This window comes from Clupea harengus, chromosome 5 (genome assembly GCF_900700415.2).
Source record: "Clupea harengus chromosome 5, Ch_v2.0.2, whole genome shotgun sequence".
Taxonomy (NCBI): Eukaryota; Metazoa; Chordata; class Actinopteri; order Clupeiformes; family Clupeidae; genus Clupea; species Clupea harengus.
Window position 1 is genome coordinate 34,202 of NC_045156.1, and position 17,087 is coordinate 51,288.

At 44.9% G+C, this 17,087-nt stretch overlaps 1 protein-coding gene across 1 annotated transcript; it reads right to left on the bottom strand.

Moving 5' to 3' along the window:
- Positions 1-606: 606 nt before the first annotated feature.
- On the bottom strand, positions 607-1,566 carry LOC105900441 (odorant receptor 131-2-like). The gene has a single exon (XM_012827753.2). It carries the CDS (start codon positions 1,564-1,566, stop codon positions 607-609), a length of 960 nt encoding a protein of 319 aa, XP_012683207.2.
- Between the last annotated feature and the right edge of the window lie 15,521 nt (positions 1,567-17,087).

Genomic DNA, 17,087 nt, shown 5'->3' on the forward strand with positions numbered 1-17,087 from the left:
CCTTTAGGTAGCTCCCTAGTTTGAGACCAAAACAAACTACTACCTTTATTAGCAGACTGTCACTGAGGATTATGTTTGGACCTGGGAAAGGAATGCTGATTATGAATTTGACCATGCCTCTCTGACTCGTGGTCACCACCAGAGGGCAGTGTACTTAATGGCGCATCCCCCCTAATATTCAAATATGCTAAAAATGTCCCCCCTCCCCCCAATATATTGAAATAAAAACAAATTTGCTATGCTATATCAGGCAACCACAAAATATTGGCAATATACCGTCAATTGAGAATCAAATAACCACCATTATGACATTTTCATATGATTTGATTTTATATAATTTTTGTAAATTATATAATGTTACTATTTTACACCAAATCATATTACTTTACGTTATTGGGTTGACAATATAATGCATAAGTCTGGTAGAAACACACATGCTGTTTCTAGATGCATATTCATAATAAGTTGTGCTTTCATTTCTGAAACATTTGAACACATCCCAACATTATCCCAAATGCAATATACAAGCACAAAAATAATCTTGTTCAAGTTTAGGCTTCAGGTTTGAGAACTAAAAATATGCATTTTGTTTCATGACATGCAACTTTAACCATTTGATGAACACACCCTTTTGCTAGAACATTTCAGCCTCCTTCTCTTCAGTTTGACTTTAACAATGATGACTTTGCAGTAGTACTTTGACATGTGTTTGGCAAATTTCTGATCCCTAACACTATAAATTAGAGGAGTGAGCAACCTTGGAATAATGTTTGTTATCAGGTAATTTAGGAATGTTATTTTTGAGCGATGGATTGGGAAAAAACTGATTAAAACAACTTCATATAAAGGAGTGATATAGGACAACATACAGAGAAGCAGCTGAGCTCCGTGTAATAAAATGGTGTTCTGTGCCTTTTTGGCTGAAGCAGTATCCCCTTTTGCTGATCTGGCAGTTCGAAATATCATAAAGTAGGTATAGATCAGCGTCAGCCACACGAATGACATATAAAGGGCTTGGACCACCTTCACTTTTTCTTCATGGTATCTCGTGTTGTATAAGTTAAGGGAGAAACAAAAGATTACTGATGAGAAAAAGCCTATAGGCCGAGTGGCAAGGACAATGATAACATCAGCTACTGCAGGTACAAAGCCGACTCCCCAGGTGAGAGCAATGATAATATAAGTCCTGCGTACTGTGCAGATCTGGGCATGATGGAGAGGTTTGCAGATGGCAATATAACGCTCAATAGCCATACCTGCCAAGATAATTGGTGTGTTCATGTGTGTGGTTGAACCTGTCACAACCAAAGTACAACACATGGAGACATTAAAATTTGGATAGGCGTAAATCAAAACATGCATTGTCACAGAAACATAAATCAGGATCATATCGTTCACTACTAGATTCATGTACAGAATGTATCTTGAGTCACTGTGAAAAACAGAGTTCTTGCAGAAAGTCAAAACTATGATCCCATTGATGCAGTTGATGACAATACCCAGGATAACAATGATAAGGTTTTTCACCAAAGCCTCCTGAAAGTCATCTCTTTTAGTGAAATTCATCACCACGTGCCTCTCCTGTAGTACAGAAAATAACAGCAACATCAGTCCATGAAAAATACTTTAGAAACAGTTTGTCATATGAAAAAGACATGTAGATGCATTTCTTAGGACTTAGAATTATGAATGGGATTATGAAATGGACAGAAGTAATCTTACCTCAACCCAAATAAAGACAAGAGTAGGGCTTCTGTCTGGTCGATTAATATAGACCCCGTGTCTGTGTGTGAGCGCCTTGTGGTTGGCTGAAGACAACGGAACTAATGTGGGCGATTATAATTATTGTTCTCTGAGCACAGTGCCATGGGAAAATGTGACTGTTGAGAATATGTCATCATCAATTTATTTGCTTAATTCTTAGTGCTGATCGTATTTCTATTGTCTTCCAGGCAATATAAATAATGTTATATAGATAGAGATGTAAGAGATAATTTGAGAAAATAGTTTGATGCACAAAAATATAATATTGTTTGGGGTAGACAGTGCCAGGTTAACCATTAGGCAGACAAGGCATGTGCCTTAGGGCCAGCCAAAAATTCGGGCCACAAAAATGGACAAGCAGTTTGTCAATTTTTATTATTTTAAACAAATAAATTCTAATTTCTGTCCCTGCCAGGGTAATATGTGTACACCACTGGAGTTCATGCAGCCTTTCCAAAATCTGCAGTGGCTCTCCGAATATACTTCGCACTAATGGCCACCAATTGCTCATTTCCGCAGCTAAAGAGAATCAAAGATGTGAAGCATTCTACCATGCATCAACAGTGTTAATGAGGTTAAGGACTGTATTGCTGGTTCTAGGTTGGTTGGTTGTATTGCTCGGGCGGTTAGAACACCCACGATAACCAAAGCAGTCTTCTTTATCTTTCTTTAATGTGCCTTCATCAATTTCCATACATGACAATGCGTGTGATCGTAAATATGTGTGTGGTTTTCAGGTACGCACACAATGCCTCACATACATGTCGAACAGTGATGATTTTAGCACTCAAAACGTATTAGGCACACAGTAAGGTCAACTCATTTACCACTGAATTGGCGACAAATTAGTTCCGGATAAAGCTTGGCCAGAACTGGTCGGGCCAGGATTTAGCAGTGCTTCCATCTTTTTCTACTGAGGCCTTTGTCCATAGGGTACACCACTTGTGGAAATGCACCGTCAGGCTGCCCCATTAAGAGGACATTGGGTGTCACCAGGTCCTCATCAGCTATACTTGACAACTTATAGCCTAAAGACTTAGAGTTAAGGATGGCTTCGACTTCCAGCAGGACTGAGAAGCACTTCCTCAGATACTGACTGAGCTCCTATCAATGTGTACAAAGCAGTCTTTGCAGATCTAATTTCACGTTCCCAGACACCAAAATGTGGAGCCGCAGGAGGGTTGAAGTGAAAGGCAATTTTCTGGTTTGCCAGGAGCCTCTGGAGTTCTGAGTTCATGCCGGTAGGTCCTTCTCACCGGCCTTGAAATTGGTCCCTTGGTCAGAATAGACCTCCGCCGGGGTCCCCCGGTGAGCGATGAACCTTCTGAGCGCCATCAGGTAGGAGTCTACGTCTATACTGGGTAAGAGGTCAAAGTGCACAGCACGGGTTGTGAGGCATTTCAAGATAATGCCCCATCTCTTTTCTGTCTGCCGGCCTATCTTGATCTGGAGCGGCCCGAAGCAATCAACGCCAGATGAATAGAATGGCGGCTTCAAGAGGAAGGTAGGTCCGACATCTTCGGCACTGCGGGACGGGCCTTCCATCTACGACACTCCTTGCACTGGTGCTGTATGCGTCGGATGGCCTCTCTCCCACGCAGGACCCTGATAGACTGCCTCATCTTTGCATACCCACGCTCTGGCCCAGGATGAAATAGACAAGCGTCATAATCCTGGATCAGGAGTTTAGTTGCTGGCCAGGGTCTAAGACAATCGGATGTATGGCACTGGAGTCTAGTGCCTCTGCTCGCCGTACTCTTCCACCCACCCGTAGGGTCCCTGGTGACAGGGTGAGCAGACGGCTTCTGTGCTGCACAGGCTTGCCTGCTTCGAGGAGGCGCAGCTCATCCTAGAAACTGTCGCGTTGCACCTGCTTGATGTTCAGCATCTCTGCTTGCTGATAGTCTGAGGCAGGTGGAGCAACAGCTTCAGTGACTGCCCCATGATGCTCCTGTACAGTGGCCTCGACAAGATCCTTCCAGCAGGCATACTGTTCAGCTTTGGAGATTCTGGGCTGCTCAACTGTTGACGTCAGGCCACAGAAAGTAAGCGTACGCTATTCTGCAGGATCTGGCTCAGACACTGTGATTGGCCTCACAGGCCAATCTTCTGGTCCCTTGAGAAGGAAAGGTGGCCCATGACTCCAATGGCTTGGCTGTAATAGCTCCTCCAGAGTCTTGCCCCGTGTAAAGTCATCGGCGGGGTTCTGGGTGGAGTCTACATAGACATTTCAGAAACACGTGTGCCTACCTTAAAACGGCACGATTCGGATTGGAGCCACATCAACTCGGGTTGGTAATGAATAATCGATGATCGATTATTCGTCAATAAGAATAAAAATCCAAGCCTAATGAATAATTGTTCTAGTCCCGCGCCTTATGAGAACAACATCTTCCTGTATCTTGCGAGAGCCCAACTTCCTACAGCAGACGAGCAAAGATGAAGAGGGCTAGGAGAAGTGCAGTGTGGGACCATTACTCAAGAAAAGAGGATAAAGTCCACTGCAGTTACTGTGATGCTGTATTTACTTACCATAGTACAACGTCTCAGGGGTTCAAATACTTATTTGCCGTGATCAAATGCAAAAATCAATTCATAACCGTTATAAAATGCAGTTTTCTGGATGTTTTTGTTGATATTCTGTCTCTCACTGTTAAAATAGACCTACCATTACAATTATAGATCACGCATTTATTTGCAAGTGGGCACAGGGGTTCAAATACTTATTTTCCCCACTGTATATCATTTAAGAAATATACATCTGAACGTAAATTCCAGCAAAGCCAGCACCATCGGAGGGCTCCAGCAGCAAACCATTCAGGCTACACTAGCTAGGAGGACGTGTGATGACAAACGAGCTAATAAAATTACCAAACGCATAGTTAATATGATTGTCAAAGACATGTTGCCTTTAAGTCTGGCTGACGGCGAGGGTTTCCGAGAAGTAATGGGATTTATTGAGCCAGGATATCGTATTCCATCCAGAAAAACATTGACCAACTGTTTGGAGCAACAGTTTGCTGAGAAGAAGGCTGAGTTAAAAAGGAAGCTAGCTACTGTTGACGTCGCTTTAACCACTGACTGCTGGACTGCTGGTCCATGCAGGCAGTTGTTAAATAGCCTGATGTTTGTTAGTCATTTCTCAGAGCCTACAGTAGGCTAGCCTGTAAGGTAGCTATAGCCTACATAGTTTTACGTTAAGTAGCATAGGCTAAAGTGGAATTTATACTCGCTTTTTATGTAGAAACGTAAGCACGTAAGATACATAAGCGCAGTTGCTAGCCCCTTTGCGCAGTTACGTAACACATAAGTGCATCCGCCAAAATTTGTGACTATCCATCAAAAGCCACGCCGGCCCCACGCAGCCCGCAAAGACTGTGATTGGCCTGCTAACCACATCCTTTCACGAGTCTCACATTTCCGGTTTCATAGCATAATACCGCCATTTTAAAAAGGCTGTGTCAGAACCCAAGAAAGAATTCGGAAGATGGAAGAAATCAAAGAGCTGTTAGCTGAAGAGGTTCGGAAATAAGAACATCTATATAATCCATCGCTAAAAGAGTATAAAGATACTCAGATGGCGGTTAACTCCTGGAGGGAGATATCGCTGAATGTCGGTCTGGGGGTGGAGGACTGCTCCAAGATGTGGAGGAAACTTCGGGACAAATTTGTCCGTGCCAAAAAATCAATGAAGAGCAGCAGTGGCGATGGAGGGGGGAAGAAAGTCCCTGCGATTTACCATCTCCTATCGTGGTTGGGGCCACAAATAAAACACCGGATGACCTCGTCCAATTACGAAAGGGTAAATAGAAAGCTCTTGGTTTTTGAACAGCCACATTTACACATAGCCGGGTATTTACAGAAACGAATATTTCTGCCCCTCCGTTTTCAAAAATAACGTCGTACACACAAGATCGTTTTCAAAAAAGTTTCTGTTTACATGAACCCGCATAAATACGCCCTTCTATGGAGGGATGCAGTAACTCCGAAAGAGACAGTAGTGATGAGCGCGACATTCGGAAGTTCTCATGCCATTCGTCCGGGAGGACGACTTCTTTCTCGAAGTTTTCCCACCAGACGGCAGTTCGCCCTGGTCGGATCCAAAACCGTCGGCGGCGACGTTGGCAGGCAATGTAGCCTACGTCTTGGGAGTGAAAGCAGTAGAAAGACTGCTGACCTCCGTGCAGTTCTTCGCCTCTGCTCCTCCATATAGAAAAGCAGTTGTGTTTGTAAATACAAACAGGCGTTTGCATTAACGTATAAATGAGCACTACCTTAACAGCATCCATGATCAGTAAGCAAACTAACTGTAAACATAGGACGCTCACATGATGTGATGCATTTTTAGTCGCATACTGTGACGTTTGAGAACCTTAAACTCCGTTTCACCTAGTTCACACGCAAACACAAAAACGGAGTTTTCAGAAATCTCCACTTTGGCCGGAGTTTTTAGAAATGATCGTTTTCCGTGATAAAACCTCCGTTTTCGTGTAAATGAAAGGCCAAGACGCATGAAAAAATGCGTTTTCCCATCGTGTAAACGGGGTATGAGTGTTCGAGCTAGTACGCTAGCACTGTAATCAGAGTGGTAGAGTTCACAAGTTTGGTCGGAGTATGCTCAACATATTGCACATGGGATAAATTGTGGTAAAGAGCCTTATTGTAGATGTAATGCAATTGCCTGTAACCTTTGCAATTGTAGCTACAGACTGTTTAAATATCGCTAAAGAACTGTGGGCGAGTGTTGCCTACACACGTTTTCTATCTATCGTCCTTGTCGTTAGTAATCCATTCCATAAACGAAGACTCCTGGTCATATACTCTAAATGCATGGACAGAGAGCAACTGTCTGTTCCTAAAGTGCCCTTACTGTTGATGTAAGGAGTGCAGGAATGTTACTTTCACCATTGTATTCATATGCAATTTCCATATTTCTAACAGACCAACTGTTTTCTTTTGTTATCATGAACAGGCCCCAAGCACAGGACCTTCGCCATCACCATCCATCTCAATGCCTTCTACCTCATCACCTGAGGCCTGCCCTGAGACAACCATCATCTTATCACTTGAGGCCTGCCCAGTGCATTCCAACTCATCACCTGAGGCCTGCCCTGAGACAACAATTTCCTTATCACCCGAGGCCTGCCCTGAGACAACCATTTCCTCATCACCTGAGGCCTGCCCAGTGCCATTCACCTCAACACGTGAGGCCACTGTACAGCCACAATCTCCATGTCTACCGGCTATGTCCAGCCCTCCAGCCTCCATGCTGCCATCTCCTCTGTCCCGCAAGGCACAAAGGAAAAGGGTGTGGGAGCAGAACCAGCAGGACGAGGCCTCTGTACAGGCCACAATGCCTTGCATACCTCGTACACAATGCTGGACACAGTGCAGGAAGCCAGTTTGTAGCGTGCCGCTACAGCCTGCTGGCTTCCACCAGAGGCTAAAACTCTTAACGTCACAGCCAGTCTCTGGGCGACATCAATTGGCATGCTGTGTGTGCAACGATGCAGTATGTGAGGTCGCACACGACGAAGAAGGTCATCAAACCTGTATGACGACATTCGAAAATACTGGAAGTGCATTTCTTCTTCCATATCCCTAAGAGGTAGTACAAGTGATGCATATTCGCCCGTCCTCAACCTTGATTGATTCAATGGACGCACATTCCATCTCCGTCTCCCTCTTTGAGCAAGCAGTTCTTCACGTCTCCTAATCCTCCTTCGCAATATGATAATTTGCTCTTCAATGTTAATCATCTGCAGCTCCTTTAACTGTCTTCGACTCCAGGTTGCCATCGTTCAGTGAGTGTGTTGACAACAAGACCAGGTAAATAAACAAGCCAACGACTTCCACGCCCACAGATGGCATGGGATAGTCGACTTCTCTAAGGTCGTCTTCGTCGTTGCTCCACCCACTGTTCTGGCGTTGAATCGCTTTGCAACACGCACAACCCTTGGGGAACCTAAAGGAACTATAAACCAAAACAAGTCCCTCGATGTAACTGCGCATCCAGCTGTAGTTGTAGTTGCAGAGGTGTAAATTGCCCTTAAGTTAAAACTCAAATAATAAGGGCTTCCACCAGCGTCGAGAAGCCTGACGTTTAAAAGGATGGCGTCATGCCTTAGCAAATAATCCATTAATTGTTCAATAACATTAATAGTCGAACATGAAGTCCCATCCCTAACATCAACACTGTGGTGGAGTCTTCTTCAATTTTGGCATTGATGTTTGCCGCCGTGGTGCCACTCTTGATCTTGCCACGAGGAATGACAGGTGGACTCTACCCTGTGTGTCCTCTGTTCGAAGATACCCGGTGGAGCCATAGGCCCTCTCAGATGCGTCGCTGAATATGTGTAGCTGTCTGGTGAGTACATCAACCTGGGCTGGCACGTAAGGTTGGGGAAGTGATATACGTGGCAGCACTTGAAGCTCTGCTTCCAATTCCTTCCATTCTCGCAGCACCTCTTGTGGGAGCAGTGGATCATCCCAGCTGTGATGCTTATCCCAGAGGCGCTGGACAAGGATCTTTGCACGGGTTGTGTATGGCAGAATGTACCCCAGTGGATCATACTGTCAAGAGAGGACCTTGTACACATTCTGCATTGTTAATTCTCCATACCTCTAGGGCAGTGGTTCTCAAATGGGGGTACGCGTACCCCTGGGGGTACATGAAGGCAGTCCAGGGGGTACGTGAGATTTTTTTTAAATAGCATGAAATTAGCATCCATTCAAAAATCCTTTAAAGATAGTTATTTAATAAATATTCAATAAAATATAAGTGTAAGTTCATAAGCTGAATGTTACATTCAGTAGGCTTTTCAATTTCATTATCCTAAAAAACACAAGTCTCCCCGATACCAGGATGGTTTCACCCAAGCTGGCACATGCTACCTGTCATCACCTGTCAATCACTGCCGCCTTGAAAACTCAAACAATGGAGTCGTGGTTAAAGCGTAGCAGCAATGCTGGGGGACACGCGCCAAAGAAGGCCAAACCAGAGCCGGAAAAATTCTGTCAGTATTCAAAAGAATATGTTTTAAGGATTTATGTCCATGAGTTGCCAAGGCTTTGTGTTTCTTCTGTCGGGAGAGATTAGCCAACAGTGGCATCTTGGCCAGCACATCTTCAGCGGCACCTGAGTTTTTAAAGAGGACATTTTCTGAATTCAGGTCATCTCAAGACACGATGCGGAAAGCCTCCACGACATCAGCCAAAGCCCTGGAGGCCTCTTATGCAGTGTCTTTGCTCATAGCTAAAGCCAAGATACCATTCTCTATAGCCGAAGACCGCTCCTTCCTGCCGCCGTTGTGCTGGCTGAGACCATGCTGGACACAACCGCAGCGGAGAAATTAAAGACTGTAGAGCTACCAACTCTCACACACGCTTTTGCATGTTTTCACACACACTCACGCCACACAACCAATTTCTCACGGCAAAAAAAAATTCTGATTTTGGGCAGAGGCTTGTTCGTTCCTTTTCAAACTCCCCGACGATAGATGGCGCTAAGGAGCGCATCTGTAAACCTATTCGCTGCATAGACATCCTATTTACCCCATAGAGTCCCGAAGTTAGCAACAGAAGAAGATTTTCAAACAGACACAACCGCGGGAGAAACTCAGGAGGAGCAGAGACTAAGGTATGTTAATGACATGTGGTTCAATTAAGTACTCACTCTCTTAAACTGTAAATCTTGAAAGAAATGATTTGTTGTGTTTGTGCGTGTGATTTTGTGTGGTGAATGTAAACTCAGCTGTCATAACAAGCAGCAGGAGAGCACCTTGTTAACCTCTTGGTATACTGCATGCTCAAAACATCATAGCATTGTTTATTAAGGCTGCTCACATAGCATTTATCTTTTTATTTACAGGCCAAAGAAAAAGGACCCTCTCACTTTGAACAGGTAAGATGTGTTCCAAAGAATTTAACATGAAGACAGGAAATTTGTGCAATAGAATTAGGCATGTTTTTGTAAATGAGAGTAGAGTTATTAAAAAACATTTTAATTATTTAAGGTAGCAAAGATGTCTCGTAAAAGACCTTTGCCAGGCCCAGGACAAAAGGGAAGTCTGTTATATTTTTTAAAGAACCAGCCAAGTCAGAAAAGACAGACAAACACACTGTCAGAACAGCCAGAACAGTCAGACTAAATTATAGAAACAACAGGGCAACCAACAGTGCAGATGGAAGAAGACACAGAGGGACAGATAGAAGAGACTCCCCCAATCCAACAACAGGGCCAGAAGAGGCGTGCTCCGGCTGGAGCAGCAACATATAGAAACCTTTTTCAAAATGAGTGGACCTCTACATGGCCCTTTATTACAAGAGGGAGCCTCAACACGCACTACTGGTGTGCAGTCTGTTGTATTGAGAAGTCATGTTGCCACCAGGGTGTGACAGATGTAGTGCGCCACATAAAAACTAAAGGCCACCAAGAAAAGCAACAAGCTCTTCAGTCCACAGCCACAATATCACAATATACAATGCCCGTTCCCTCTGTTGGAGGGATGTCTGCACAAGAGGTTAAGGTATGATGTGTGTAATAGTCCTGTCAAGGTTCAGTCAAGAGTTTTGTGTTCTAGTTGAATACGGTAAATTCATGGTTGATAGTTTTGACTAATTTGTGGTTTGTATTTCAGTGTTTTACAGTCCAATTTTCTTAATTTGAGATCTTAGTTGCTGAATGTGTTTTTTTACCTGTGCCCTATTATCACAGGTGTCCATTTGAAATAAACTATGGTCTTTTGGGAAGATTAATCATTTTTAATTTCTTACAGACAAGAAGGGCTGAGGTCAAAATGACAGCTGGGTTGGTGGTCCATAACGTTCTTCTAGCCTTTGCAGACCACCATTACTACACAGGCACAGGACTACAGGTGTGCCAGGACTAAGTCATCCTGCATCATTTACGAAGAGCTGGCGTCTTATTTCACCCAAGAGCTTGTGAAGGAGCTCAAAAACGGCCCATACACCCTTGTTACGGATGGGTCAAATGACACAGGTATATCCCAAACTATTTATCTCTTCTGCAAAACATTTTCTATGTGTAAACATCGAACAACATGTACATTTGTATAATTCTAACTCGTCATTATAGGAGCGCAAAAGATGAACCGGCTTACTGTCCGGGTCTTCATGGGAGGCAAAGTTGTCCACCAATTTTTGGGCATGTGCACAACAAGTGGGAAGACATGTGGAACAGCAAGCGAGATCTTCGCCAAAATTAACTCCACCCTAGAGGAGCATGGTATCCCTTGGGAGAACTGCGTTGCTCTCTCAGTTGACAATGCAGCTGTGAACATCGGACCACGCAATTCAATCGCCTCTAGGGTGCTCCAGAAACACCCCAACACCTACATTCATGGCTGTCCTTGTCATGTGGCACATAACACTGTAAGCTGCAGGAGGGGGATTTTTTAAGTGAGTTAAGGCCTGATTCATCTCTACATGTAACTTTATATTTGTATCCTAATTACATGCATTGACTGAATGTTATGATTTGATTAATGCATTGCAGGTGTCTGGTTTTGATTTGGAGGACATGGTAGTGGACATCGGCTACTGGTTCAAAGGTAGCACAAATCGGAAAGGATACCTGACAGGCAGAGGTGTAAAAAGTACTGAAATGTTGTACTCAAGTAAAAGTACAATTACTTTGATGAAATTTTACTTAAGTGCAAGTAAAATTACCCATCTAAAAATCTACTCAAGTAAAAGTAAAAAGTAGTTCATTTAAAATGTACTTTAAGTAAAAGTTACTTAGTTACTTTCAACAACTTGATGGGGGCCGCTCCTATATAGTGCAAAAAAGGACAAGGAGTCATAAATCCAATACAAAAACTAGTTATTTTTAATTAAAGGAGAATCTTTAGGAATATAGGTGCAATGACATTAAACATGTTAAACATTAAACATGTCAACACAACATTTAAGAACTTTCGGGATGACATGAACCACATGACAGCTAAAATAAAAAGTTAAAATGCCGCTGCCTGCTGCCCCACTGTAAACTTTGCTTACTTTACTTATGTCCACCTTTAGAACATTAGTCTACAAACTTCTTGTTGAGTTTGAGCAGCAGCTGATTTTCAAGGTGAGTAGAGTTCATCTGGGCTCGCTTTGCATTGAACAGCAATCCAGCACAGCTGAAGAGTCGCTCGCAGGCGGCCGAGGCAGGTAAGCCAGTATTGAGTTTCCGGGACAGTTTTTTGATATTCTGAAAGGCGTTCAGCAGATCCATATTGACTGAGACACAGGCTAGGTAGCATTTTTAACTCCCCTGTACCTTCTGACCTTTTGGACTTCATTGAGGAAAATAAATCATCTTCATCTGATGAATGTTGTCCGACTTGCTCCAGCCTCCAACATCTGGTCAAAGTGTTGTCTGACATAGACCAGACCTGTAGAATGACAAACAACATTTCTGACAATTAAGTATTGAGCTGCCATCAAGAGTGCATCATAACACAGAAATAGCTATACATAGCAACTTGAGATGGCAGACCTACAGTATATATACAGAATTATAGCATTATTTTCTATTCAGCCTGCGCCTCAGCGAGATGGTTCCCTGGTGAAACCTGAGAGGTTTGATGGAAGCCCAAAAGCCTGTAGAGGTTTCATACTTCAGTGCTCTTTGCACATGGTTCAGAATCCACGTAATTTCCAATCTGAAGAATCCAAGGTAGCTTTTATCATTTCTCTTCTCACTGGAAGAGCTTTAGAGTGGGCTACTGCGGTATGGGAACAAGGTGGAGATGACATCAAGGATCTTGCCTCATTCGAAGCACTTTTCAAGGCCGTGTTTGAGCATCCAGCTGAGGGATTGGAGGTCGGGGAGCAGCTACTGAAGCTTTGTCAGGGAGACCGTACAGTAGCTGATTATTCTCTGTCTTTCAGGATCCTTGCAGCCAGAAGTGGTTGGAATGAGCAATCCCTCCTTACCGTCTACCGACGTGGTCTGAGACCTGAGATTCAGTCTGAACTAGCCTGTCGGGATGACGCCTTAACTCTGGACCAGCTAGGGGCATTAGCCTCCTTCGAACAAGAGGACTTCCAAGACATCGTTCAAACGTCAAATGTGAGTCACTTCAGGCCCCGCAAACCTATGAGCTGATGGAAATAGGCCACACACTCCTGACCCCCGAGGAGAGAGAGCACCGGAGGTGTAACGGCCTATGTTTGTACTGTGGGGAGTCTGGTCACCTAATAGCAACCTGTAACCGCCGTCCTCAACACCAGGAGTCACAACGGTCCGCCGGGGTAAGCAGAGATTCCATTAATAGAATACCTGAACTATTCAATATAAGAGTAACTTTAAGATGGGGAGCTGGTCACTACTCTGGTTTTGCCATGTTTGATTCTGGTGCTGCGGATAATTTCATTGCAGAAGATTTTGTACATACTTTGAAGATTCCAAAAACTCAATGTACTCCTCCTTTACGGGTGAATGCAATTGATGGTCGACCACTGGGCTCAGGGCGTGTGACTGAGAAGACGCAGGTTTTACAACTCACCATTGATCACATTCACAAGTTTTTTTGTTATTAACTCACCTGTCCATCCCAAGGTTTGCCATGGCTTCGTCAGCATGATCCTCATATCTCCTGGTCTAACAGCAGGGTGCTTGCCTGGTCCCCAGCCTGTCGGGATCGGTGTCTGCAGGTGCAGTGTGCTTCTACGTCTATTGAAAGTCCAGAGGTAGGTGAAGTCAATATCCCACCTGAATACCAAGATCTATCTGAAGTTTTCAGTAAGGCGAGAGCCACACAGCTGCCACCTCATCGGCCATGGGACTGCTCAATTGACCTCCTGCCAGGGGCACCGCTACCACGTTCCCGGATCTATCCCCTATCCAACAAGGAGAACGCCTCCATGCAGGAGTATGTGGATGAAGCTCTGAGACAGGGTTTCATTCGTCCATCCACATCCCCGGTGTCAGCAGGATTCTTCTTTGTTGAAAAGAAAGATGGTGGTTTGCGCCCTTGTATAGATTACAGGGCTCTTAATAACATAACCATAAAGTACCGTTACCCACTTCCATTAGTCCCTTCAGCACTGGAACAACTTCGTGGGGCCCGATACTTCACCAAGCTGGACTTGCGAAGCGCATACAACCTGGTGAGGATCCGGGAAGGAGATGAATGGAAGACAGCGTTCTCCACTACCACTGGTCACTATGAATACCTTGTGTAGGAATGTTAGTGTGTTGATAGATAATAACATGTGATAATAGTTAAGTTAGTTTATAAGTAAAGGTATGAATGAGATTATTTGAGATAAGGGGAGGGATTTATGTGGCCCACAGGATAAATGGGTGGGTCATGATGGATATTGTAAGCTTTTTGATTGGATGGAGTCAGATTAGAGGGTAGGGATGTGATTGGACATAGGTTCAGCCATTCAGGGCTTTAGTGGGAGTGTCATGTTAAGTTTAAATGTCCAAGCGCGAGATTAGGTAGTCAGAACACTTCTTGATTTCTTCTCTTATTGTGATCTAAGTATTGGATGAGGAAAAGGTGCGAGCTGTTCTGAACTGGCCGAGGCCCAAGACTACAAAGGAACTTCAGAGATTTCTTGGCTTTTCTAATTTTTACCGCAGGTTTATTAGGAATTTCAGTTCTGTAGCTACTCCTCTGACTTCTCTCCTGAAAGGATCTCCCCGTCTTTTATCCTGGTCACCTGAAGCAGAGGAGGCATTCAGGACTCTCAAAACAAGGTTCACATCGTCCCCTCTACTGAAGCATCCTGACCCTGCACTTCCTTTCGTTGTAGAGGTGGATGCCTCAGAGGTGGGGGTAGGAAGCGTCCTGTCTCAACGTCAAGGTAATCCTGCTAAACTTTTCCCATGTGCTTACTTCTCCAGGAAGCTGTCCCAGGCTGAGAGAAATTACGATGTGGGTAATAGGGAACTGCTGGCCATCAAGCTTGCCCTGGAAGAGTGGCGTCACTGGCTGGAGGGGGCGCAACAGCCTTTTGTGATATTTACAGATCACAAGAATTTGGAATATATCCGCACAGCCAAACGGCTCAACCCCCGACAAGCCAGGTGGGCCCTGTTCCTCACTCGTTTCCAATTCACCATCTCATATCGTCCTGGTTCAAAAAACATCAAAGCCGACTCACTCTCTCGCATGTTTGAAGCAATACCACGTCCTGACATCCCAGAACCCATTGTCCCATCCACCTGTATTGTAGCTCCCATTCGGTGGGATCTGGAGAGAGAGATCCTGGAGGCTTCAGCTCAGGACCCTCAAGCACCTGAATGCCCTCCGAACAGGGTCTACGTGCCTAATTCTTTGCGCAGTCGTCTCATTACCTGGGCGCACACATCTCTTGGCACGGGTCACCCTGGCACCACTCGCACACAACAGCTGCTATCCTCTCAATATTGGTGGCCTACCCTAAACAAGGATGTCCAGTCTCATGTTCAGTCTTGTAGTGTTTGTGCTCAATCAAAGGTTCCCCGCCACCTACCTGCAGGCACCCTGGAGCCACTGCCTCTACCTCAACGCCCGTGGACCCATCTGTCCATAGATTTTGTCACCGACCTGCCTCCATCTGAAGGTAATACCACAATTTTTGCTATAGTGGACAGATTTTCAAAGGGTTGCTGTCTTGTTCCTCTGCCGGGTATCCCCACCGCTCTCCAGACTGCCGAGGCCATATTCCACAATGTCTTCCAACGTTTCTGCCTCCCTGAAGAAATCGTCTCTGACCGGGGCACTCAGTTCACCTCACAGGTGTGGCGGTCCTTCATGGAAAGGCTGGGGGTCACGGTGAGTCTGACCTCAGGTCATCACCCGCAGTCTAATGGTCAGGTGGAGAGGTTAATCCAGGAACTCGGGCGGTACCTCCGAAACTACTGTGGGGACCGGCAGGGTGATTGGTGTAGATTTCTCCCCTGGGCAGAATACGCTCAAAACTCACTCAAGCACTCCTCTTCCGGTTTGACACCATTTCAATGCATTTTGGGTTTTCAACCACCACTTTTCCCTTGGAATCCAAGCAGTACTGAGGTTCCAGCAGTGGAGGAGTGGTATACTCGTAGCAATGATGTCTAATGTTCATCTCCAGAGGGCCATCAAGAGGCATAAGGAGGCAGCGGACCGCCATCGCCGAGAGGCTCCAACCTACCATCCAGGCCAGAGAGTGTGGTTATCCACAAAGGACATCAATCTCCGCCAGCCATGCAGAAAACTCGGGCCGCGCTTCATAGGACCATTCAAGATCCTAAAACAAATCAACAGGGTAACATATCGCCTGCAATTACCATCACAGTTCAAAGTCTCACCCTCATTAGGCCGGTGGTTCCAGGTCCACTGCAGTAGGCAGAGCCCCTGGACACTCCACCTCCAGTCCTTAATGTTGACGGAGAACCTGCATATGCTGTGAGAGCACTGCTGAACTCGAGACGGAGAGCTGGTCGACTCCAATACCTCGTCGATTGGGAAGGGTATGGCCCAGAGGAGCGATCTTGGGTGGTGTCTAATGACATCCTGGACCCCATGCTCAAAGCAGAATTCCACCGGAGATGCCCTGACTGTCCTGCTCCACGCACCCGAGGTCGTCCCCCTGGTCAGCATTCTAGAGCATCTGGAGATGCTCGTCAGAGGGGGGATTCTGTCACAACCTCTGCTGCACACTCCTCTGTTCCTGTTCCTGCTCTTGCTCCATATGCTACTCCAGTCCGTTCATCCTCTCCTGTGTTTTGGGTTTCCCTCACTACTTAGTTTTCTCTCCTTGTTTGGTTCTCACCTGTAGCCTATGTGTTAATTAAGTTTAGTTTTCACCTGTAGCCAATGTATTCACTGAGCTCCTATGTAAGCCTTGGGCTTTTTCCTTTGTCTTTGTGTGTAATTGTTTGTGATCAGCAAGATGTGCTGTTCTCCAGTCCTGTGATCTCTGCCTTGATGGGCAACATCGTGGCACTTTGATTTATCTCAGTAAAACACGCCTTGAGCGTTTGCATCCTATTTCTTTGTTTCAAGTCTCCAGTTTGTGACAGTAGGGGATGACTGCATGTTACTGACTGTCTCGTGTGTGTTGACGTGTACAGGAATAAACAAGCAAAGCTTCAGTTTGTGACCGTTTGTTGTTCAGCAATCCAGACAAAGAACATAACGCAGGACCCGTTACACACACATATTTAAAAGTTGTTGTGCTATAGCCTACTGAAAACAAGGCAAAACCGAAATACATCTTACATGTTCCATGGGTCTGCCATAGCCATTCAATTATAGGTCAGATTTACTTACTTAAGTATTAACTATTTGGACTTCTGACACTGAATTAAAGATTTTTTAATCTTCCTATAATAAAGG